Genomic DNA, 24156 nt, shown 5'->3' with positions numbered 1-24156 from the left:
ATATGCTTGTCTAATTTGACATGTTATGTCAAGATTTCCATTACACGAGAGTAGATGTTAAAACTTCATGCTGATTTGAACTCGGCTCTCGCCAAGATAAGCACCAACTAAGACGTAGCTTTACAGATAAACTAATGTGATCCATATGCGTCTCCATCCATTTGCGTTTCCTTCCATATGATGATGTAGATATTCTCCTGTCTGGTGTTAATGGCTGAAGTGTAATGCTGGCTCCCGGGATCAACTTATTGACTCCCTAGCGCATCAGCACACACAACGGCTGCGATGCTGGCTCCGGTGATCAACCACAGTGCGGTCTCCCCAGCGCATCAGCATGACAACAGTCTGGATTGAGCTAAATAGGGTACATCTCTGGGGTCTTCAAGTGGGCACCTTCCATCCTCTTTGTTTCGTCGACTAGCCCACGACACCTCAAGAGGGCTCGACGGTGATTTTGGCATCCGGGCATGACCCTCCTCTGTCCCCCACTCAACTCAGCCCAGCTTACTTACCCGTACATCAGAGTTTCTTTCTATTGTGCTTGAGATCCCCAGCCAGAATCTTTCCGTCTCAACCACAGCCAGTTGCTGCTCCTCTCTACTGCTTTAGATAAGTTCTTCACTGTGCGACGCAACTCTTGGCCACTGAATCCGACATCTCTGAGAAACCGGGTTGTAGAGTGTGCCACAAATCCTTGACAACCCACCTCCACTGGGTAATCCCGGACTCTCCATCCTCGCTTCAGTGGCAAGTTGAGCATACCACAGTTTCTTCCTCTCATACGCCTCATCTACAGCATCCTCCCATGGCACTGTTAACTCTACCAGGTGAACAAGGCGTGCTGATCCAGACCACAAGACAATATCTGGTCGAAGGTTAGTGGTGGCAATCTCAGGTGGAAAAATAAGCCGTTGACCAACATCTGCCAGCATTTTCCAGTCTCTAGCAGCTTCCAGTTGTCCTGGGCGAGGATTGGTTTTAACACCTTTTCTTGGTGGTTGCTCTCCTGGGCGGAGGAATGTTATCTTTTGTGTGTAATGTTTTGATGGAACAGGTGGCAACTTATTGGTCATGTTACGCTTGTCTTCCAATGCTAAGGCCAAACATCGCAGCACCTGGTCATGGCACCAAGTAAACCATCCTTGGCTAAGAGCCACCTTACAGTGCCTTGCGAAAGTATTCGGCCCCCTTGAACTTTGCGACCTTTTGCCACATTTCAGGCTTCAAACATAAAGATATGAAACTGTAATTTTTTGTGAAGAATCAACAACAAGTGGGACACAATCATGAAGTGGAACGAAATTTATTGGATATTTCAAACTTTTTTAACAAATAAAAAACTGAAAAATTGGGCGTGCAAAATTATTCAGCCCCTTTACTTTCAGTGCAGCAAACTCTCTCCAGAAGTTCAGTGAGGATCTCTGAATGATCCAATGTTGACCTAAATGACTAATGATGATAAATAGAATCCACCTGTGTGTAATCAAGTCTCCGTATAAATGCACCTGCACTGTGATAGTCTCAGAGGTCCGTTTAAAGCGCACAGAGCATCATGAAGAACAAGGAACACACCAGGCAGGTCCGAGATACTGTTGTGGAGAAGTTTAAAGCCGGATTTGGATACAAAAAGATTTCCCAAGCTTTAAACATCCCAAGGAGCACTGTGCAAGCGATAATATTGAAATGGAAGGAGTATCAGACCACTGCAAATCTACCAAGACCTGGCCGTCCCTCTAAACTTTCAGCTCATACAAGGAGAAGACTGATCAGAGATGCAGCCAAGAGGCCCATGCTCACTCTGGATGAACTGCAGAGATCTACAGCTGAGGTGGGAGACTCTGTCCATAGGACAACAATCAGTCGTATACTGCACAAATCTGGCCTTTATGGAAGAGTGGCAAGAAGAAAGCCATTTCTTAAAGATATCCATAAAAAGTGTCGTTTACAGTTTGCCACAAGCCACCTGGGAGACACCCCAAACATATGGAAGAAGGTGCTCTGGTCAGATGAAACCAAAATCTAACTTTTTGGCAATAATGCAAAACGTTATGTTTGGCGTAAAAGCAACACAGCTCATCACCCTGAACACACCATCTCCACTGTCAAACATGGTGGTGGCAGCATCATGGTTTGGGCCTGCTTTTCTTCAGCAGGGACAGGGAAGGTGGTTAAAATTGATGGGAAGATGGATGGAGCCAAATACAGGACCATTCTGGAAGAAAACCTGATGGAGTCTGCAAAAGACCTGAGACTGGGACGGAGATTTGTCTTCCAACAAGACAATGATCCAAAACATAAAGCAAAATCTACAATGGAATGGTTCACAAATAAACATATCCAGGTGTTAGAATGGCCAAGTCAAAGTCCAGACCTGAATCCAATCGAGAATCTGTGGAAAGAACTGAAAACTGCTGTTCACAAATGCTCTCCATCCAACCTCACTGAGCTCGAGCTGTTTTGCAAGGAGGAATGGGCAAAAAGTTCAGTCTCTCGATGTGCAAAACTGATAGAGACATACCCCAAGCGACTTACAGCTGTAATCGCAGCAAAAGGTGGCGCTACAAAGTATTAACTTAAGGGGGCTGAATAATTTTGCACGCCCAATTTTTCAGTTTTTTATTTGTTAAAAAAGTTTGAAATATCCAATAAATTTCGTTCCACTTCATGATTGTGTCCCACTTGTTGTTGATTCTTCACAAAAAATTACAGTTTCATATCTTTATGTTTGAAGCCTGAAATGTGGCAAAAGGTCGCAAAGTTCAAGGGGGACGAATACTTTCGCAAGGCACTGTACATCCTGTCAAAATGTGCCTTAATGTTGCAGGTGATGAACACAAAGGACATGAGGGATCCTCTCCTACCCAGAGGTTTAGGTTCTGTGGTGATGGGAGAACATCATATGTTGACCTGATGAGGAAACTGATCCTGCTCTGTTCCATTGACCATAGGTCTTGCCAGCCAATCTTGCGTTGTTCCACATTCTCCCATCTCATCCATTCTCCCTGCTTGGCCTGGGAAATGGCCTTTATACACCTCATCCTCTCCTGCTTTTGCACCTCGTTGACTACCAGCTTCCTCTGTTGAGCTGCGGCTGCCTTGTGCCATGTAGGAGGAGCTGAACTGAGACCAAGACCCCCTCTTCCATGCTGAACTTGCACCATGATATCACCAATTCGAAGGGCAGCCTTTGCATCCTCCACAGCTTTCTTTGCCGCCCACTTTCTTCCAGTTTTCAACACAGGTGCTGCCTCCCTTACGCATTTGTCGCGTGACTCTACTAATGTCATGTCCAGTCTGACCTTGGCGCACTTAAACTCCTCGGTTAGAGCAGAGACTGGTAGCTGCAGTATTCCTTTACCATAAAGTCCCACTCTACTGAGGCAGCGAGGAACTCCCAACCATTTCCTGATGTATGAACTGATTAAAGCTTCCAGCTTCTCTACTGTTGTCAAAGAAACCCCGTACACAGTAAGTGGCCACAGCAACGCCGGCAGTAGTCCAAACTGAAAGCACCAGAGTTTTAGTTTGCTTGGTAAAGCGCTGCTGTCTATGCTCTTCAACCCTTCCACTGCTTGTTGTCTAACTTCTCCCACACAAACTGTGTCCTTTAGATCCCCGTCGTACCATCTCCCAAGACCCTTCACTGGCTTCTCAGACACTGTTGGTATTGCCTCACCATTAATGAAGAATGTTTTATCTACTAGTTTACCTTTAATTATAGAGATGGTCCTTGATTTAGTGGGCTTGAATTGCATTCGTGCCCATTCAGTGTTATTGGTTAATTTGCCCAATAACCGATTAGTGCAGGCTACTGTTGTAGTCATGGTTGTCATGTCATCCATGTATGCTCGAATTGGTGGTAGTCGCATTCCAGAAACCAAGCGCTCTCCTCCTACTACTCATTTTGATGCCCTAATGATTACTTCCATTGCCATGGTAAAAGCCAGTGGAGAAATGGTGCATCTTGCCATTATTCCAACTTTTAGGCATTGCCATGTAGTGCTGAATTCTGAAGTTGAAAAACTGAATTGCAAATCTCCAAAGTAGGCTTTCACTAAATTTGTTATTGTCATCGGTACACTGAAAAAATAAAATGCTGCCCAAAGAAGTTCATGTGGCACTGAACCAAATGCATTAGCCAAATCCAGGAATGTCACATGGAACTCCTTCCTCTCCTTTTTAGCTGATTGAATTTGTTGCCAGATCACATTGATGTGGAAACCTGGAATGCCCGCTTTTTGTATTGAAGTGTCAATGAAGCAGCTCTTTAATAGGTAAGTTGACAATCTCTGAGCAATAATGCTGAAGAAAATCTTGCCTTCTACGTTTAATAGGGAAATGGGACAAAACTGACTGATGCTTGTAGAATCTTTTTCTTTAGGTATAAAGACTCCACCTGCTCGGCGCCGTGCTCTTGGTACAACCTGTTTTTCCCATGCCACTTTCATCAATTTCCACAGAATTCGTAGAACTCCTGAAGCACTCTTGTACACTCTGTACGGAACTCCATTAGGCCCTGGAGATGATGAAGCCCTTGCTTTTTTCACAGCTTGCTCTACTTCTTTCCACTTAGGTGCACAGTCCTCCATTTTGGTATTGTGGTGGATTGATAGGTGGGATGTCTGAGGGAATTGACATAGGCTCCTGCCTTTTTTAATCTGTATGTGTTTCCTCCAGATATCTCTCCAGCTCAAACTTAGATGCTTTTAGTGTGCCATTCTTCTCACTGGTGAATAACTTCTTTACAAATTTGAATGGGTCTTTATAAAAGTTAGTTCTCGCACGCTCCTTCTTTTTGTAGCGTTTCCGTAGGCTTTCAGCTTTGCGCAATGTTGCAAGCTTATCTTTTATGACCATTTGTAAGAGATTGAGTCCCTCCTTCTGACTTTGTTCTGCTCTTCTCCGTTGCTTCCTCAGCTGTCTCCTTTCTCTAACTAAGCGTTCAATCACCTGCTGCGGTCTAGACTTTCCAGGAATAGTTTGTACTTTTTCCTTCCTTTTTTCAACTCCAGACCTCTCGCTTCCATATGCGTAGATGATCTCCCCAAATTTATCCAGCTTCTTTTCAACTGTTCCACTTAATCTTTCCAATGCAAAGCAGAGATCTGTGTTTACTGTGTCCCATGCCATTTTCTCACAAGCTCTTGGCCATTTAACTCCAGGCTTGTGCCCGTTGAGGTTCTTTTCTCTCTTATACTGGTTTGTCTGACTGGGTTCACAAAGATCATTAGGTTCATCACTAACTGTGTCCATGCAAGTCCTCCTCACGTCTATGACAGGGGTGCTGATATCCTGTGAACTGTGGTTTGCTTCCTGTCGCTGGATTTCATTCGACTGACTTGACTGACTTCGTAAGAAGTACTGATAATGCGAGTCCCTTGTCCCTTCTCAAATACAGTTTTCGGAAGAAGAGAGTCATTTGTAGTCAGCGTGCATACAAATTCATTTGCGCATGCCTAGTTTTGTGCCATCTTTGAATCTTATCTGCTAAAAACGGTCTAATTTCAATGGTTTTGCATTGAAATGTAATGATGGAAAGGTCAACACAAGAACCACGTTCTCTGGAAGATGTGTACGTTTATCGGAGGGGAAATACCCAAAAGATTCTTGTAGAAACCTTCAAAGAAGTTTAAGGAGGTATGCAGGCAAGTTTACTTTAGAAGGTAAGTAAATAAATGTATATTTCTAAAAGGTGTCAGTGAGAACTATTTTTACATCCTCAGCGCATGATTACACACATAGATGGTTAATAGAGATACTATTCTGCTCCGCTACAGTAGTAAATGCACCATCAGTACAATGTTCCCCGATCTTCCAAAGCAAAGAATGTAAAACAAATTATATATCCAGTCAGTACGGTTATACAATATATTGCACATTGTTACTTTAGTTGTAATGTAATTTGCAATGGCACTCTGTTGTCCTGGAGACAGTATTTGGCATCTAAAATGCCAAATACCGTCACTGCCAAATACTGTATTCCCGTACATGCCAACAGTCCCTATGCATAGGAAGAAAGTCCCGATATTTACACATAGAAAAAATTCATTTATCCTGCACAGTAGAGTTAGTGAAAACCACAAGCTGTGCTCTTGGTGCGGCTGACACATCTGCTGATACAAAGGTAAGAACGCTTCATTGTGTCTGTTTACTGTCATGCTGGTCGTGTGGTGTTGAGTTGAGGGGATACGTCTATTATTATATGATATATGAGTGTTTTTTGCGTATGACCCCTCCCATGTGTATGATGTGTATAACACCCCACCCCACCCCCGGGGACGAGTGTCCCGCTGAACAGTTTCCAAATGTTGGCAAGTATGAAGTATGTATTCCTTCAAATTTAAGATGCACTTTTTTAACCATTTTTTAAATTCTCATAAATAGCCTGGGTATTAAATTTGTGTACAGTATAGTGGTGCGTGTATTAAAATCGCCAATAAAAGACGTGACTGACTGCCATGAATAGACGAACCAAAACGTTACTGCCCAATCTCGAATCATCCATGACATAAAGGCAGCCATTTCTCAAGAAGCGTCATTAGACAAGCGTCATTCGAAGCAAAGTTTTTACAAAGTCAACGTTTCTAACAAACAGTACCAGCTTGGACAGATCGGAAATGCTGATGAGACCCCATGTATTTTTCGAGAGGTCAAGCAGTACCACAGTTTATAAATTGGGAGAAAAACAGGTGTGAGTAATCAGCCAGTGGTAGATGGGGGGGGGGGGGGGGGGGGGGTTGAACCCCCGCCCCCACCCCAGAAATGCATTATTCAACGATGTGGGAGAGAAAAAAATGTCAGCTACCTACGACACTGTAATTAAACCTCTGTCCGAACCAATGTAAGCTCTGACCCGTGAGCTGTTTTCTTCGCTGCCCGTCTAAGCACACTTCAGTTAAACACGTATCTAGTTCTGATTGGGCAGTCCTGTAATTTTTACCCCAGAATCGGCCTTCGACCCCTTTGACTGGACAACGCGTGTGCATGTACTGTTCAAACACACATGCGATGACACGTCGAAGTCAAAGATTAATACAGAAATTATGGCCTCAGCTAAAACTACCATTACGAGAAAAGGAAAAAAGAACAAAAAAATCAGTGATTTTGTCATTTGTCCTACTGCCTTTAAACCAGTGGTTTTCAACCTTTTCATCTCAAGTACCAGTGTTTCCTCAGGGACCACCAATTGTACCACTAACAATGTGCAACCTATAGCCCATTCGCATGGGGCTAAAAATCACCACATAAACAGGTGGTTTCGAAATTTTTACAGACATCGTGAAATTTAGTCCTGTGCAAATCGTCCACTTCTTTTTATCCCAGATAATTTTCTCATAAGTTATTTTACAGGACATCGGGACCTTGTGTAAAATTTCAAACTCAGGCATCCTGTCTTTTTACTCCCATGCGAATCGACCATGTCAGTGTTATGTTTCAATTGATATAGCATTTCAGCACAGAGAATCCGCTATGAATGAATGGCAATGAATGAATGAATGAATGATGATGGTTGCAATTGCAGATGATTTATGAACTGTGAAGAGCGCTCAGGGCCCGAGTGAAAGATAAATTTGGCTGGAGGCCTCGTCCCCGTGGGTGCCTGACGGCTACCTGCGCGAGGCCGGCTGGAAAAACATGAACAGTTACATGCATCCCAGTGCTGCAGATAGGAAGTGGCTGTGGCCATCTCCCCTCAAAAAGACGAGGTTGCCATACCATGAATGAATAATAATAAATAATAAACACGCTCCACAGTGGCGCCCTGCCACCTATCCCCCAAATATTGAAATGAATGAAAATCAGCAGCTGAGACACGGCCCGTCCCCCAGAACATGACTGTGCTGGGGGAGAGAGCCCAGCCTGTCCAACCCGATCACTCACCCCGCAGAACTAAATACAAACCGCTCAGCACTCAGGTAAGGAAAAAGCCCCTACTGACATATATTTTAATTTTTAGGGGGAAACCTCAGGGCATCCGTGGCTGAGGGCAGCCCTTCCTCCAGGCTCTAAGCACTCAACTTAGGGCAGCAGTGTGGAGTAGTGGTTAGGGCTGTGGACTCTTGACTGGAGGGTTGAGGGTTCAATCCCTGGTGGATGACACTGCTGCTGTACCCTTGAGCAAGGTACTTTACCTAGATTGCTCCAGTAAAAACACAACTGAATAAATGGGTAATTGTATGTAAAAATAATGTGTAAAAAAGAATGTAATTCATTAAAAATAATGTGATATCTTGTAACAATTGTAAGTCGCCCTGGATAAGGGCGTCTGCTAAGAAATAAAAAATAATAACTCCTGTTTCGGCCTCCCATCGCTTGACTGAGCAGCCGAAACATAAAGAAGCGACATGAGAGAATAACACACAGAGCTTTTATGCGCTTGCTGATGACGTATTGGTTAGGGGCGGATTCTCCTTTGCAGAAAAGCAACCAAGTTTACAATTCTGGATTGTCGCTTCAAAGCATTACCAGCCTTCGCAATAAACCATGATATAATATTAAAATTGGTACAATCTGTCCTGAGATTCTACAGCTCAGTAAAACACAATGATTGGCCATAAAAAAATTGGGGATGGACGAAAATGCAAAACATAATTGGCGACTCTTAAAAAATAAATGCATTTAATGGTGCATTTGAAGATATGTACAGACGTGCTCAAATTTGTTGGTACCCCTCCACAAAAAACGAAGAATGCACAATTTTCTCTGAAATAACTTGAAACTGACAAAAGTAATTGGCATCCACCATTATTTATTCCATAATTAATAGAAATCAAACTTTGCTTTTGATTTTTTATTCAACATAATATTGTAAATAAGAAAACAAATGAAAATGGCATGGACAAAAATGATGGGACCGCTAACCTAATATTTTGTTGCACAACCTTTAGAGGCAATCACTGCAATCAAACGTTTTCTGTAGCTCTCAATGAGACTTCTGCACCTGTTAGCAGGTAGTTTGGCCCACTCTTCCTGAGCAAACTGCTCCAGCTGTCTCAGGTTTGATGGGTGCCTTCTCCAGACTGCAAGTTTCAGCTCTTTCCATAGATGTTCGATAGGATTCAGATCAGGACTCATAGAAGGCCACTTCAGAATAGTCCAATGTTTTGTTTTCTTATCCATTTTTGGGTGCTTTTAGCTGTGTGTTTTGGGTCATTATCCTGTTGGAGGACCCATGACCTGCGACTGAGACAGAGTTTTCTGACACTGGGCAGTACGTTTCGCTCCAGAATGCCTTGATAGTCTTGAGATTTCATTGTGCCCTGCACAGATTCAAGGCATCCTGTGCCAGGCGCAGCAAAGCAGCCCCAAAACATAACCGAGCCTCCTCCATGTTTCACTGTAGGTATGGTGTTCTTTTCTTTGAAAGTTTCATTTTTTCGTCTGTGAACATAGAGCTGATGTGACTTGCCAAAAAGCTCCAGTTTTGACTCATCTGTTCAAAGGACATTCTCCCAGAAGGATTGTGGCTTGTCAATATGCATTTTAAGCACATGTAAAGAAAAAATATTCGACAAAGACTACATAAACGATGCAGCTTTTTGCGATGTTCCGACAATGTAGCGTTTTTAGTTCTAGTAAGGTGATGGTATCAAGTGAGGGGACAAGAATGAATTTCAGGGCTGGTAGAAACCGATATAAAGTGGCCAGGGGGAGGATTTTAAGAACACACACAAGACTGGAGCCAGCTCCTCTCCGCCTCCTCCAATCCCTCTCTAGCCTCCGGTCTCGCTCCCCTTCGTCTCCCTCTCGCTAAGCCACTTCACTGCAGCCTCGCTACCTCTCACTGTTATCAGCTGGTCAGGTACCATTACTATCCTTCCCTCGCGTCCTTCAACTCCACGGAAACTGTCCGTGGCTTCCTCAGGCAAGCTCAGAGCCGACAATGCCCATTAACAATTGATTTTATACCCTCTAACCTCGCGACAGCGCAGAGCCCCCTTTATCACCTGGTAGGCCCTGCCCCCAGTTGAACTGGGTTGGCTGGTTCCCCATTGTCCGATTACCCCTTCACCAATAGTGGAGCTCCCCAGGGTCTCACCCCACTGCTGGGATGCTTCTTCCTCGCGGAGTCTGCAAGCCGTCTCAGGACGTTACAATATTGTGCAATCTAATATAATTAACGTTAACAAAATAATCAATAATCTCCAATTTGCACAATAACAGTCAAAGCCATTGTGTTTCTTTTATATGAACCTTGTTAATTGCACATTTTACAGTGCTTACAATTAAAACAATCTTTAACCACGTGGTATGTGAAAATAGGTCAGTGTATATGTTAGCATCAGCAGGGGGTCATATCAAATTACATTTTTACAATGGTTGGGAGTTCCACGCTGCCTCAGCAGAGTAGGACTTTATGGTAAAGGAATACTGCAGCTACCAGTCTCCGCTCTAACCGAGGAGTTTAAGTGTGCCAAGGTCAGACTGGAAATGACATTAGTAGAGTCACGCGACAAATGCGTAAGGGAGGCAGCACCTGTGTTGAAAACTGGAAGAAAGTGGGCGGCAAAGAAAGCTGTGGAAGATGCAAAGGCTGCCCTTCGAATTGGTGATATCATGGGGCAAGTTCAGCATGGAAGAGGGGGTCTTGGTTTCAGTTCAGCTCCTCCTACATGGCACAAGGCAGCCGCAGCTCAAAGGAGGAAGCTGGTAGTCAACGAGGTGCAAAAGCAGGAGGAGAGGATGAGGTGTATAAAGGCCATTTCCCAGGCCAAGCAGGGAGAATGGATGAGATGGGAGAGTGTGGAACAACGCAAGATTGGCTGGCAAGACCTATGGTCAATGGAACAGAGCAGGATCAGTTTCCTCATCAGGTCAACATATGATGTTCTCCCATCGCCACAGAACCTAAACCTCTGGGTAGGAGAGGATCCCTCATGTCCTTTGTGTTCATCACCTGCAACATTAAGGCACATTTTGACAGGATGTAAGGTGGCTCTTAGCCAAGGACGGTTTACTTGGCGCCATGACCAGGTGCTGCGATGTTTGGCCTTAGCATTGGAAGACAAGCGTAACATGACCAATAAGTTGTCACCTGTTCCATCAAAACATTACACACAAAAGACAACATTCCTCCGCCCAGGAGAGCAACCACCAAGAAAAGGTGTTAAAACCAATCCTCGCCCAGGACAACTGGAAGCTGCTAGAGACTGGAAAATGCTGGCAGATGTTGGTCAACGGCTTATTTTTCCACCTGAGATTGCCACCACTAACCTTCGACCAGATATTGTCTTGTGGTCTGGATCAGCACGCCTTGTTCACCTGGTAGAGTTAACAGTGCCATGGGAGGATGCTGTAGATGAGGCGTATGAGAGGAAGAAACTGCGGTATGCTCAACTAGCCACTGAAGCGGAACAGCGAGGATGGAGAGTTCGGGTTTACCCAGTGGAAGTGGGTTGTCGAGGATTTGTGGCACACTCTACAACCCGGTTTCTCAGAGACGTCGGATTCAGTGGCCAAGAGTTGCGTCGCACCGTGAAGAACTTATCTGAAGCAGCAGAGAGGAGCAGCAACTGGCTGTGGTTGAGACGGAAAGATTCTGGCTGGGGATCTCAAGCACAATAGAAAGAAAGAAATAAACGCTGATGTACAGGTAAGTAAGCTGGGCTGAGTTGAGTGGGGGACGGAGGGGGGTGATGCTGGGACGCCAGAATCACCGTCGAGCCCTCTTGATGTGTCGTGGGCTAGTCGACGAAACACTGAGGATGGAAGGTGCCCACTTGAAAACCCCAGAGATGTACCCTACTTAGCTCAATCCAGACGGTTGTCATGCTGATGCGCTGGGGAGGCTGCACTTTGGTTGATCCCCGGAGCCAGCATTGCAGCCGTTGTGTGTGCTGATGCGCCAGGGAGGCAAAATAAGCTGATCCCTGGAGCCAGCATTACACTTCAGCCATTAACACCAGACAGAAGGATATCTACATCATCATATGGAAGGAAACGTAAATGGATGGAGACACATATGGATCACATTAGTTTACTGTAAAGCTACGTCTTAGTTGGTGCTTATCTTGGCGAGAGCCAAGTTCAAATCAGCATGAAGTTTTAACATCTACTCTCGTGTAATGGAAATCTTAGATATCCGCAATCTTGTCGTGTTCGGCATGGGGTTGTCTTGCGAATGATCCCATCGAGGTGCAGAAAATTCACTTTACCCGAAGCCAATCTGAAGAAGATCCGATCATCCCTTCATGTCAGAGTGAGAGTAGTTTGAATTACCCATCTGAATTTCCATCCCTTCATAAAAAGTGAGACTGAATTATTCCCCAGGGAAATAAGTATAATAAAAAAACCTTAAAAATAAAGGGTTAATGATGTAATAAATACATTGTAGACCTTTTTTTTCTAAGTGTGAATGTGTCAAATATAGTTATCACATCTATATTTGACAGAAATTAATGTTTGTAATAATCAGTTTTATTAAAAACATAACAGTGATTTTTGTGCAGTAGGCAATCCCAACACTTCCCAGTCAATGTGCCCTGAATTAGGGCCTTGTATGACTGGAGAGCTCATTTTAAAAGGTGTCAGTATAACTTTTTAAATTATTATCATAAGAGATGTGTATTTTAAGTGCAATAGGTTTTAAAAGTATGGGGCTATACAACGATAAGTGTGAGCAGTATTTTTGTTTGTTTGTTTGTTTTTTTCCGATGAGGAGACTCCTTAAACCTATTTTTTGCAAACAGCATGTAGTCTGTAGTAATAGTATATATTTTTTTTTTAATCCGAGAATTTCCAAGGATCAATATCGGGATTTTCTTCCTATGCATCAGGACGCGCGGGACATTTGCTAGGAAATTGGGGCTGTCCCAACCGCATATGGACTGTTACATCATCAGAATGTCCCACAGTTTGACCCATGTACCGCCAGAAAATGGTATGCTGTCAATGTTGTGATTGACGACTGCAAAAATCACTACGAAACAAGACAAACTGTAGTTCACCCACAAAATCGTATATGTTTACAATTTTAGTTAACCCAATTTGTTGCTCATCAGTTAAAGTCACATACATTTGCTGAATTGTGAAAAAATATATATTAAAAAGAACTTTAAGGGCCATCAGATAGGCGTTTCCTTGTTTTCTGAGCTAAAATCATTTGCGCATCCCTGGGCAGGTGCAGTAAACGGTGTTCAACGTTTTAAATGCATACCACATTAAGTGTAACAATCTTTTCAGAAAACTGCTCAGGCATTTCAAATCCTCCATTATCTGGCATTTATTTATTTATTTATTTATTGATTGATTTATACAGAATATTTACCCATTGAGACCGAGGCCTTGTTTACAAGGGGCTCCTGTTAGACAATAAAACAATTATAAGCAACACAATAATTACAAGCCACACAATGTGTGGTTAAAACTGAGTAGCAAAAAAGAGCAACATAAATGTTAATGTGGACTAAAGGAAAAACAATGGCAAGAGGCTCTAAGCAATTCCCAAATGCGATCTTTCTAGCCAGAAAAGGAGACATTGTCAAAGTCCATCTTCATAGGTGAAAGATAGTTCTCTCAAACTTTTGTGAACCCTTAGGACTGCCAAACTAACACAATCCTGAGAACATAAACTATAGCCAGTTATTCATTTGCACTAGAGCATTCAGATAAGGAGGTACCAAACCTTTAAGAACCTTAAAAACAAAACAGTACCTATGAAAAAGCCTACGATGTGTTAAGAGAGCCAGCCTAGTTTGATATACACATGACAGTCAAGATGAAAACCTCAATGTGATAACTATATTGCCAGTGTGTAATTGAACCATTAATAAAACCGATATATGCTCCAGTTCATTGGTGAAAGACGACTTTTAATAAAGCATTTTCCCATTCTTAGGAAATTGGTAAGGCCATGATGTCAACACTGTATCACTGGATTTGTTTAAAGATATTCTTCAAAAAGGAGGTAAACATTAGCATAGTATTGCAAAATTTTACTTGTACTTTTTTTTGTACCCTTATGGAAAACACATATATTTTTAATATATGGTAGAAAAGTATGATCCTTTTTTTTTTTATATATGCGATATATTTAAAATATATTTTAGTCCGTAATCCATATATTTATTTTATATGATGAAAATATATGGTGCACCATATATTTTCATTAGTCTGTAATCCATATAAAATAAATATAAAATATATTTTAAATATATCCCATATATTTTAAATACATATAAAAAAGGGACCAATACGAAAAATATAAGGCTAATACTTTTCTACCATATATTAAAAATATATGTTTTTTCCATAAGGGTAACTGCATCCACCATTTAATTATGAGATTCTTGTGACTGTCTCTTGTGTAAACAGTCAACAACAATACTAGACTGCTGAGCAGCACGGTGCATTGTCACGTAACACATTATGTCGAGCAGTTCCGCCAATGAGGGATTGCGTTGGTCTGGAAGTTGTGGTTGCTATGATACAGACTTCCAATTGATTGGCGCCTTCTTTGCCTAGGGATTCGACCCCTCTCCGGGTTGTTTGACTTTGTTAAAATGGATGGCGTTGTTTTGATTTTTGTAAGCATTTCAGCATTACGTGTAAGTTAGTAGTTATGGAATGCGAGCAGATGAAGAACCAGAGGTTCTTAGAAATATTTTAAGGTACTGTATATTTATATTGTTATCGAAGTGCTTTACGTTCAGAGATACATTGTAAAAGCGGGCTTCCCATAGCAACCCGATACAAGTTATTTTGGCATTCTGTTTCCATGAATAATGAAATCGTAGTCATGTTGACAGTATACTAGGATAACGCTGTAAAAAAAGCTTTAGAAGAAAATAAGCCGTGTACATACATAGAGAAATGATATACCGTCAACCAAATGTTGGTAAAAATACTGTATTCAAACTAAAATGTGATACCTACTTATTTTATGTTTACGAATAAAGCGGCGTTGTCTTAACCATATTCAATGTTTATACTAAAGTAGTACAAATAGTATTGGCTGTTCAGTTTGTAAACGTGTCGGTTAAGACATTTCATTGTATATCATCATCAGCCTATTCAGTTCACCATGCAGTTCCACGTCGTCAAACAGTTTTACGAATAACTGTGGTCCTGAAGTAGCCCCCCCACCCCAGAGCAGTTACAGTAGAATCGGGGGACTGTCTGTACAGTGCTGTCTTATATGTGCACTATAAAACAATGCATGTTTTAAACACATCGTTTAAAACCTAACCCGTTCGGGGTAATTTAGCCCAGGCTGCAAAATCACTTATCTTGAGAACCACTTAACCGTTAGTGATTAAATTTGGTTAGAATATTCTTTAGCACTAGTTTAAGATAACCTTGGGGGTATATGGAGGAGCCGGTTTTTATTTGTCACATACGTTTTTACATAGTAAAAAGTGGCACCATTAATAATAATAATAATAATAATAATTTCACAGGTAGGCTGGCTGTCAAAAGAAGAAAAGTAAGGGGGTTTTGCATACTGCTGTGAATTGGAGACTTTTTTTTAAATAAATAAATAAACAGTGTCACAAGCATATGCTTTTATTAGAGGACTTTTTAAAAAAACAGTCAGGTTTAAAGGCCTGGGTAATGAGATCAGACATTACCAAGGAAATCCTTTTGCCAAAGCATTTTATCTTGCATGTGAGTGTTACCACTGGATTCTCTGTAAAATGGATTGTTATCTATTGGTCGTGATAGGAGCATTGCTAAGCAGGTAACGTCATTTACTGTAGTCCCTGTGGCGCGAGGGATTATGGATCTGATTAAAGCTAATAATAAGCATCTTAAAGTACAGCTGCTTACGCACATTTGATGACACAGGAGCAACATGGCGGGACACAACAGTCTTGAATTTACGGTTGAAAAACATTTCATAGGGGTAAGTTTTAAATAAAAGTTTATGTTAGGAGTCGATTGAAGACATGGCAGTGTTCTCGTAGGATGTTTCCCACTAGGAATCACTTTTGTTTATCATGCTGCATGGTTAATCTTGAGGAGCACTGACTGAACAGATGGAGCATACAGTAGTATATTTGATTGCTTCTTTAGGTTAGTATTCCGGATTTAGCAGGGTGTCTGGAATGTTTCATATTTACACAATTCAGATTGCACAAAAATAGTTTATGATGTTAGTAGAAATTTAGTCCCCTCTGGAAAATGGTCCCCCTGGACTAAATTTCATATATCTGCCTATGAAAAATTGTCACAGCAACGACTTGCATGTTTTCAGTTTTTGTAAAATACAGATTGAGAAAAATAAGAAAGACATTACACATTGCTGACTAAAGGTATGCAAAAAACACTGAATACAAATAAAGAGACGAAAACCTGAAGGGAACTAAAATGTACACTGTGTCTGCAGTTAAGATAAGACTGAATCAAAAGTGAGTACTTCTTAAAACATGCAAATATCCTAATAGGCTACAGTATAACTGCACTGATGTATTATTTTAACTAGTTTTTTTTTTTTACAGTACTTGTAAAATGTTACATGAACTCTGACAGTTTGATGCGCTCTATAAACAACTAGTTGTACTCCTGGTTTTGTTTTTTTATTAACAAAGTTTGTACAATGGAGCGGGAAACATCCTTCTTTACAGTTATGTTGCCTTGCTGTTAATAAAGAAGTGTTTTAAATGCACACTTTTTTTTTAAATCAAGATTGGCTTATAGAGTACATAAATAGTAAAAGCATGTGAAAAGAATTGTTACTTTTACATACACTGTAGTAGTTCATTAAAAGAAGACCCTTTTTTGTCACATTCAGAAGAGGTTGTATTCTGTGGGACATTTGCTCAGCTTGGAATGTTCTGTAAATTCTTTTTTCACCTATTTTTCTTGATTATACTGTTTTGTTTAACTTTGTAAAGCACCTTGGCTAAAGACGCTATAAAAATGTAAATAAATAAATAAATAAATAAAATCTGTCAAAGTTGTTCAGAGCATGGCCTGGAGGAAGCCGGCATGCCAGACTGTATTTTCCACTGGCAGCATGTTGCCAGCAGTTCTAGCCTTGTGGATGTGGTTTTGGCTTTTCAGTTATTATGACTACTACATTAATACATCACTGATTTTTGTTCTTATTCATTTTGAACCAGGATTATGGAATGCTTATGACCACGACCTTACTGTGTTTTCCTTTTGAAAAATCTTGTCTGTTGCCATAATATTATTTATTACTGCTGCCATTAATATTTTGTGATATAAGGACTATATATTTGATGTTGTTTAGTATGTATTTGTTCTCTGTTTATTACGAGTAGGCCTATGTAGATGTAATGTGTGATTATAGTATAAAGGATGATTGTTGTAACTGAGTGCTTCTTTGCGTGATGTTCTTGATACAAGACATGTTATCTTGGAGAGCGCTTAAATCTTAAATACAGAAAATCTTGTTACTTCCTTATCCTGATCCTGTTAGAAATGAATGGTCTGACTCCTGAGCTAATTAGTCATCCTATGTTCACTCGGTTTCTTTGAATTGCCTTGAAATACAGCTGACCTCCAACTCCTTCCTGCACTTGTCACTGCGATACTGCTACAGTAGTTGTTTAGGCTTAGCTGCCTAAAGGCTATTGTGTCATTCCATGACAAATCACCCAGCAAACCCACCACCACCTCTGATTCACATCAAACTTTGATTGATTGATTGATTGATTGACATGTTGCTGTTTTTTGTGCCGTTATCTAAAAACAATGATCACAACATCTAGAGTCGATATTGGTATAAAGGGTTGGCGTGCTTTCTAATTTTGTTTAAGTATCTTATTTTCCCAAGTGTATAAGATTTCTTATCCAAAGTATATTATAATTGTGGGACAGCCTTCTTCCATCCAACCTTGCAAAGGCCAAGGTGTTTTCCTCTAGCTCAGACAGAGGACTATCACTGAGCATTACAGACCACACCGCTAGATCCCTTAAGAAGGGTGGGATCAATACTTGTTTGCATCTGTCAACTGTATTTAAATTAGAATGTAATTAAAGAAACCAGGACAATACAGGATGAATGATTCATTGGATCAAGAGTCAGTCAGTTTGTTTATAATTGGATTGAAATCAGGAAGTAGACCATCTGGGAAATCAGACTAAATATGTTCCCACATGGTTCTCATTGTGGACAATAGAGAGACAATATATATTTTAGATATACAGGAATGCACAGTGGTTGTATGCAAGCATGGAAACAGTGGATTTAAGTGTGGAAAAGGAGATTTAACAACTACATTTCATGCAGTTATAAGCTATAAAAATATGCTTCTGAGACCATTCATTTCTTGAAAATGTAGTGGTGTCTTTGTTATGCAATATTTGCATTCTGTGGCTTCATTGTTGCAAAATATTAACACATCTTGGTGGTTGTCATTGTGGTGGATATCATTTTTTGTGGTGGTTTGAATTTATTTTATTTTATTGTATCCAGTTTGGCTAAAGCATTTGAAATAGTAATTTAAAAATGCTTTATAGCCTATATGTTTAAGTTACATGTAAGCAAAAGATTGCCGCTTTCTAATTTCTCATGAAACAGTTTACTGTAGATGGAAATCCCACAAACCTACAGTACAGTATGTTTATAAACATGATTATGTTTATGTTGCAGGCTGCAGACAGAGATTGCCTGGGTATAAATTCTGGTTTGGTGCTGATAATGGCTAGAATGTCCCAGGCTTCAGGAGGTCTTCTGCCCCCCTTGTGCTCACTAGTAGGCCAGAAGAGGATCTCCCCTGCAGAGCTTTGCAGCAGAGACAACGAGGAGGATTGTCCTCATGACCCTCAACCCTCAAGTAAGAAAGAAAGAGTGACAATCTGTCAATGCTCTCATTATTTTAAAAATAAAGGGACATTTCTTGTTTCAACTACAACAGGATGAAATAAGCCTCCCATTGTGTAATGTTTGTTAGTTCGAATCATTATGAGTTTATTTTAGACATATCCAAGCTTGTTACCTGTATACTGTATGGCTAATTAAACACTTAGCAAATCCATTTAATCTTTATGTAGTTTCATTCTCTTTTTCAACTTTTAAAACAAGAATATATAAATATATTGATTTACATTTAAAAAACAAAAACAAAAAAACTGTGCTTAGAGTTAGTAGAAGGTCCAGCAAAATTGTTTTCCAAAGATCCATGAATTAATCCATAATCAAAATAAAAGTGAAGAAATTTGGTAAATCAAGTATTCAGATAATACAAACTGTACCTTTTCTGCATTTCTGCTTACTATCTGACAGTAATACAGATCAGATACCACAATACAGGGATATTTTTTCATTTTATTTAATGACCTAACTTTTTACAGACCTGTTCAGACTTTAAATGGAGAATGTGTTCCTTCATTGCAATAAACCTCACAATAAAATAGGATTAATTTAAGGAAATGACAGCTTCTGACAATCTACCAGCCTGACTGCTTAAGTTGTGGGGCATATTTTTTTCTTATACCCTTAAGCATTACAGTGTTACCCCATTATTACGTGGTTGTCGGGGTCCATCATTGGAGGCCGCCTTATTTGTGTTTCACCTTATAACGAATATTGGCATATTTGTTCCCGAAATGATTTACAGTAGCCAAATTTAATATTGTAAATATGGTGGAAAATGAAGGAAAGAGACACACACAATTTGCAAGTATTCAAATCTATCGTTTATTGGGACGATTATTCCTGGCCCCTGTCAGCCTGGGACACACCAAAAACAACAAACATTCACACAGCCGCTTGTCTGACTCAGCTGTCATCTCTGTCCGCGTTGATGTGGGCTTTCATGTCCCCGCCTACCCGGACATCAATCAGTCCCGGCTGAAGCAAGCTTACAGCTTCCCTGCTTACACACAGACACACACACAGGGCGCATAGAGTTTAAAGTTTAGACCACTCTTTTTTAAATTGTGTATTTTTTATAAGAAATGTAAACTGTAAATAAATAACACAGAATCCAAGGACATTTATACACACTTGTATTGTTTTGTACTTGATTGGTAACATTATTGGACAGTTTGTTTTTACTTAAAAAAAAAATAAAAAAATACATATATGTAGTGCAAGCAGAGGCGCTTTATAAGTACTGTATGTCCCAGTTTCAACTTAAATGGGTTTAAATACGGTAATGTAAAACAACAATAAAACCCGACGTTTGTGAGTCAAATTGCATTATAGTGGAAATGGGAGCCATGACCTTACTGTGTTATAACCGATTCCACACTATAACGAGCCACATTTTTATCGGGGTAGCTCTGTATAAGCTATATCAGTAGCCAGAAAGTTCCTTCATAACCTGTAAGACATCTCAACATTAGTAGGTTTGGTGACGTCACTACACAAACACAATAAGAACTAAGGAAGAAAAGAAGGATTTCATACAAAGTTGACTAATTCCCCTAGTCATTTTTAATACATAAGAACATAAGAAAGTTTACAAACGAGAGGAGGCCATTCAGCCCATCTTGCTCGTTTGGTTGTTAGTAGCTTATTGATCCCAGAATCTCATCAAGCAACTTCTTGAAGGATCCCAGGGTGTCAGCTTCAACAACATTACTGGGGAGTTGGTTCCAGACCCTCACAATTCTCTGTGTGAGAGAATACGGAGGGCTGTATCTGCAAATATATATCTATTCTTGTAGCATTGTCACCTTTGTATTTATCTTCAGAGGAAAAAGGTTAGTTAGTTAATTATATTAATAAAAGAAATCTAGTCAAATACACCCACCGCTCGTTATATCGCCCCTCTCTATACTGCGGATTCGGATATATCATAGTTGTGGAGTTGGCTCCCCATTTTTACAGTCTAACTGTGCATGCCTTAGCTGCAATATACATAGGCAGTTAGAATTACTGTTTATTTTATTTCATACTGCACACCACAAAACAATTAAAAACAAAGCATTAATATCGTACTGTTGTTATCGTATACACACACATTGCAAAATAACACAAAGCAGAACAAATATCTACTTGCTGAAGCGGTTTTTATTTTAGCCAGCAAGGTGTTCACTTGTGGCAGCAGCTATGCACTAGCAAAAGTTACAGGGCAGTGACGTCAGCTCTTTAGCAACAAGCCTGTTGGGAGTGGATTCTTTCAATGCATCGGGTTTGGGCATTTGAGAAAGTTAATGAAATTAATTGGAGACTGAAGTTAATGAGAAGCTATACGAATTAAAACGGTGTGCTGCTTTTTATACAAAAAATTAGAAAAAGTGGGTTGCGTATAGGACTTATATTGGACCCTAACGCCCCCAATAAAAACAAGGGCGTGGTTGTACAGTTGTACAGTTTGTTATTAACCTATTTGTTTTTCCATTGGGGGCCTCGATATATAGCAGATTTATATTGGACCCCGACACCCGCGATACATCGAGTGGGTGGTGTAGTTATTGAATTAATGAAATGTTATGAAATGTTTGTAAATTAACAAGCAGATTAATGCTTCTCTCTTTTACTTTTACAAACCTGAAGTAGGGATGTTGAATGGATTTGTTAGTTCCCAGTTCCCAGCAGAGGAAAAGGTAAGACAGCAATGGGTTTTGTCCAAATACATTTGTGTATATGCCATGTTTGTCGAATTATTGTAATTCAAGAAAATTAAAGTGACTGATCGTTCAACTGAGAATGTATTATTTAATTGTCATTATTTCCAGCAAGCTGCCGGTGTAGAAGACAATAGAAAACTTCAGAGGACAACACCAAGTCCTAAAGAAATCCTATCAGTAGAAGAGTTTTCTCAGAAGGAGAGAGCAGACGGTGTGAATGGATCAGGTTTGATTATTTTTGCATTTCTTTACATTTAGTCCTTATTTGTGTTTCAGGGATGGAGAATCCAAGGCTTGAATTTAATATTCCAGGAATATCCCAGAAAACCTGGAATAACACTGCTTTCCTTTTTTCAAAATGTTGCCTTAAAACCTTTAATATCTAATGCCCCTTAAATGCAGAAACCTAATAAGTGGATCTATTAAATCATACCAGGGTCTCCAATTGTTGATTGTTAAAGAGGCGTGCTAGTAATTGTTTACTTTAAAAGAAAAACCTTAAATCAACTTCACATGATTTTTATTAAAAAAAAATAAAATAATAATAATAATAATAAATCGGTACATCTCAAAATTATCTTAAATTAACGGTACTTGACTAAAAGTGAGTTTACAGGTTTCACCTGCTTACTGAAAACATGGGCGAACCACTTCACCAAATGGCTCATAGAAGACTAACTGTTTCCACAAGATGTTTAATATAAAAGAGCGGTTACAAAACAAATTTAAAGCCTGGGGTTAATGTGTTTTCTCCTGTTATTTCTAGGTCCTGGACCACAGAATACTTTCACAAAGTCACTGCAGAAAGCTGAGGCTCTTTTGAGAAACCGTTTCAACCCAGGTTTAAAATGGCTCCTAAAGCAGAGATCTGATGGTAGTTGCTTTGATCCTGATTGTGAATATTCTTTTATAGCTGGGGAAGATCATTCTTCAAAAAGGTTGGTTAAGATGGAACAGTGCTTTCTGGGACTGAGCAAGCGTTGTCATGTGCTTCGGAGTCCAAAGTCTTGTTCTCTATACGGACATATAAAAGAGCTATCAACTGACTCTTCACAGATGTGTGAATTCTATTTTCACCCAGCCCATATTACTGTAAGCAAGCATTATGGGAAGCTTCAATCTCTGTTTGAGCAGAGATCTCAGCTTTTGTTCTCCTACGAATACACCAAACGCTTGAAAGTTGTGTCCGATTTTGTTGCAAGGCTATCCAAGTTACTTGGCGAGGAACAAAAGCTGTTAAAAAGATTGATGCAAGACTCTGATAGTGCATGGATATGTCCAGAATATAAGATTAGCAGTCTTTGCAAAGAACTAAGAAGTCATACTAGTCACTGGGACTGCCTGTATGACAAAGCAAGAAATGATAATTGGCTACGACCCATCTTGTTGCAGAAGCAGGAAAGTCTTGGAAGTATGAAGCGAACTTTAAACCTGTTGGGGGTTCAAGCCATTATTTTACTAGAGAGATACATTAACACAGTTCTTCATGTTTTAGCTCTTGCAAAGCCTGTTGATGTGTCTGCAGAGTCAATAGAAGACATCTTCAGAGGAACTGAAATATTTAATTCTATTGAGTCGAATACAAGCATGAAACAGAAATATTATGAACTGCAGAAATCTTGTGAGAGCCAGGGAGGCAATGAATCGGAACTGCTGTTGCTCAGACAGAAAACAATTGTTTCCGTGAACAAAGGGAAAGGAGACTTTAAACCTTTCCCTGTTGCAAGAGTTCTGAGGATTTTATCGAAACAAAGGGGGCAATTGGCAGCTAATAGATTATATAACTGGATCATTAATCAAAACAGTTTTCTTTCCAATGTGGACCTGAGTAGTTGCAAGTGCCTGGATTGGGAGAATGTGCAAGTGCCTTTTCTTCAAAATGCATCAAAATCCAATTGTAAGGCAACTAAAACGGGCTTGTCCAGACCAAAACTTGGAGAGAGCCAGCAAAACTCATGTACCCAAACACATCCCTTGTCAGAGATTTTAAAAGAGGATGAAGTGTTCATGGATAAAGTCCTTGATGTGTTAGTCTCTTCCACAGAAACTCTGGGGCATCATGTTCTAAACAGGCCAAAACCTGATAAACCTCACCAACATGTGGATTGTGAACCTGAAAATTCCCTGGATAGCCAAATCTGCAAAGCAGTAAGTGATACGGGTAAAGACATGGAATCTGGCAGAGAAGGAGAGATATCAAGCACTAAAAAAATAACTACACACAAATCAGTTCAGTGGCAAGACTCCATGAATTTGGAAGTCAAAGGAGCTTTTTTTTCTCAATACAGAACTATGCTATGGAATGATTTTGGTGCAGCTCTCTTGAATCTCTTTTATCAGCCTAGGTATAATGGTATTCTTGGAAGCTTGAATCAGTGCAAAGACCAAATGGCATTTCTTGTTGTGAAAGGATTGCACAGTGGATGCAGGAAAGGTAAGGAAAAAAACAAATAATGAAATTGGATATACAGTATATTAAAATAGTGTTATACACAATTATTAATTACTTAAATGATTTTCAATTTAATAATCACTATGTTGGTTACTAGTTTTTAATATTCATTCATTGCACACATTCTGGTTAGCAACTTGGTTATGTTGGTTGTCTTGTTAAGATGAAGTGCGAAAACTGTGGTCTTTGATTGCAGACTAATGTGTATTCTTGAT

At 40.1% G+C, this 24156-nt stretch overlaps 1 protein-coding gene across 2 annotated transcripts in view; it reads left to right on the top strand.

Annotated features, from left to right (window-relative positions):
- The first annotated feature begins 14348 nt into the window (after positions 1–14348).
- ccdc142 (coiled-coil domain containing 142) overlaps positions 14349–24156 on the top strand; it is a 59640-nt gene continuing 49832 nt past the window's right edge. The window contains exons 1-5 of one of the 2 annotated variants that reach the window (XM_059034368.1): positions 14349–14609; positions 18563–18746; positions 21416–21465; positions 21598–21715; positions 22256–23923. In XM_059034368.1, the coding sequence (XP_058890351.1) occupies positions 18611–18746; positions 21416–21465; positions 21598–21715; positions 22256–23923 (1972 nt within the window). In that variant the 5' untranslated portion in view covers positions 14349–14609; positions 18563–18610. The remainder of the gene's footprint in view (positions 14610–18562; positions 18747–21415; positions 21466–21597; positions 21716–22255; positions 23924–24156) is intronic. The other variant, XM_034034541.3, reaches the window with a different exon arrangement.

Source organism: Acipenser ruthenus, chromosome 1 (genome assembly GCF_902713425.1).
Source record: "Acipenser ruthenus chromosome 1, fAciRut3.2 maternal haplotype, whole genome shotgun sequence".
In the NCBI taxonomy this organism is placed as follows: domain Eukaryota; kingdom Metazoa; phylum Chordata; class Actinopteri; order Acipenseriformes; family Acipenseridae; genus Acipenser; species Acipenser ruthenus.
The sequence above is the reverse complement of the archived record's forward strand: the minus strand, read 5'-3'. Positions and strand labels throughout refer to the sequence as shown.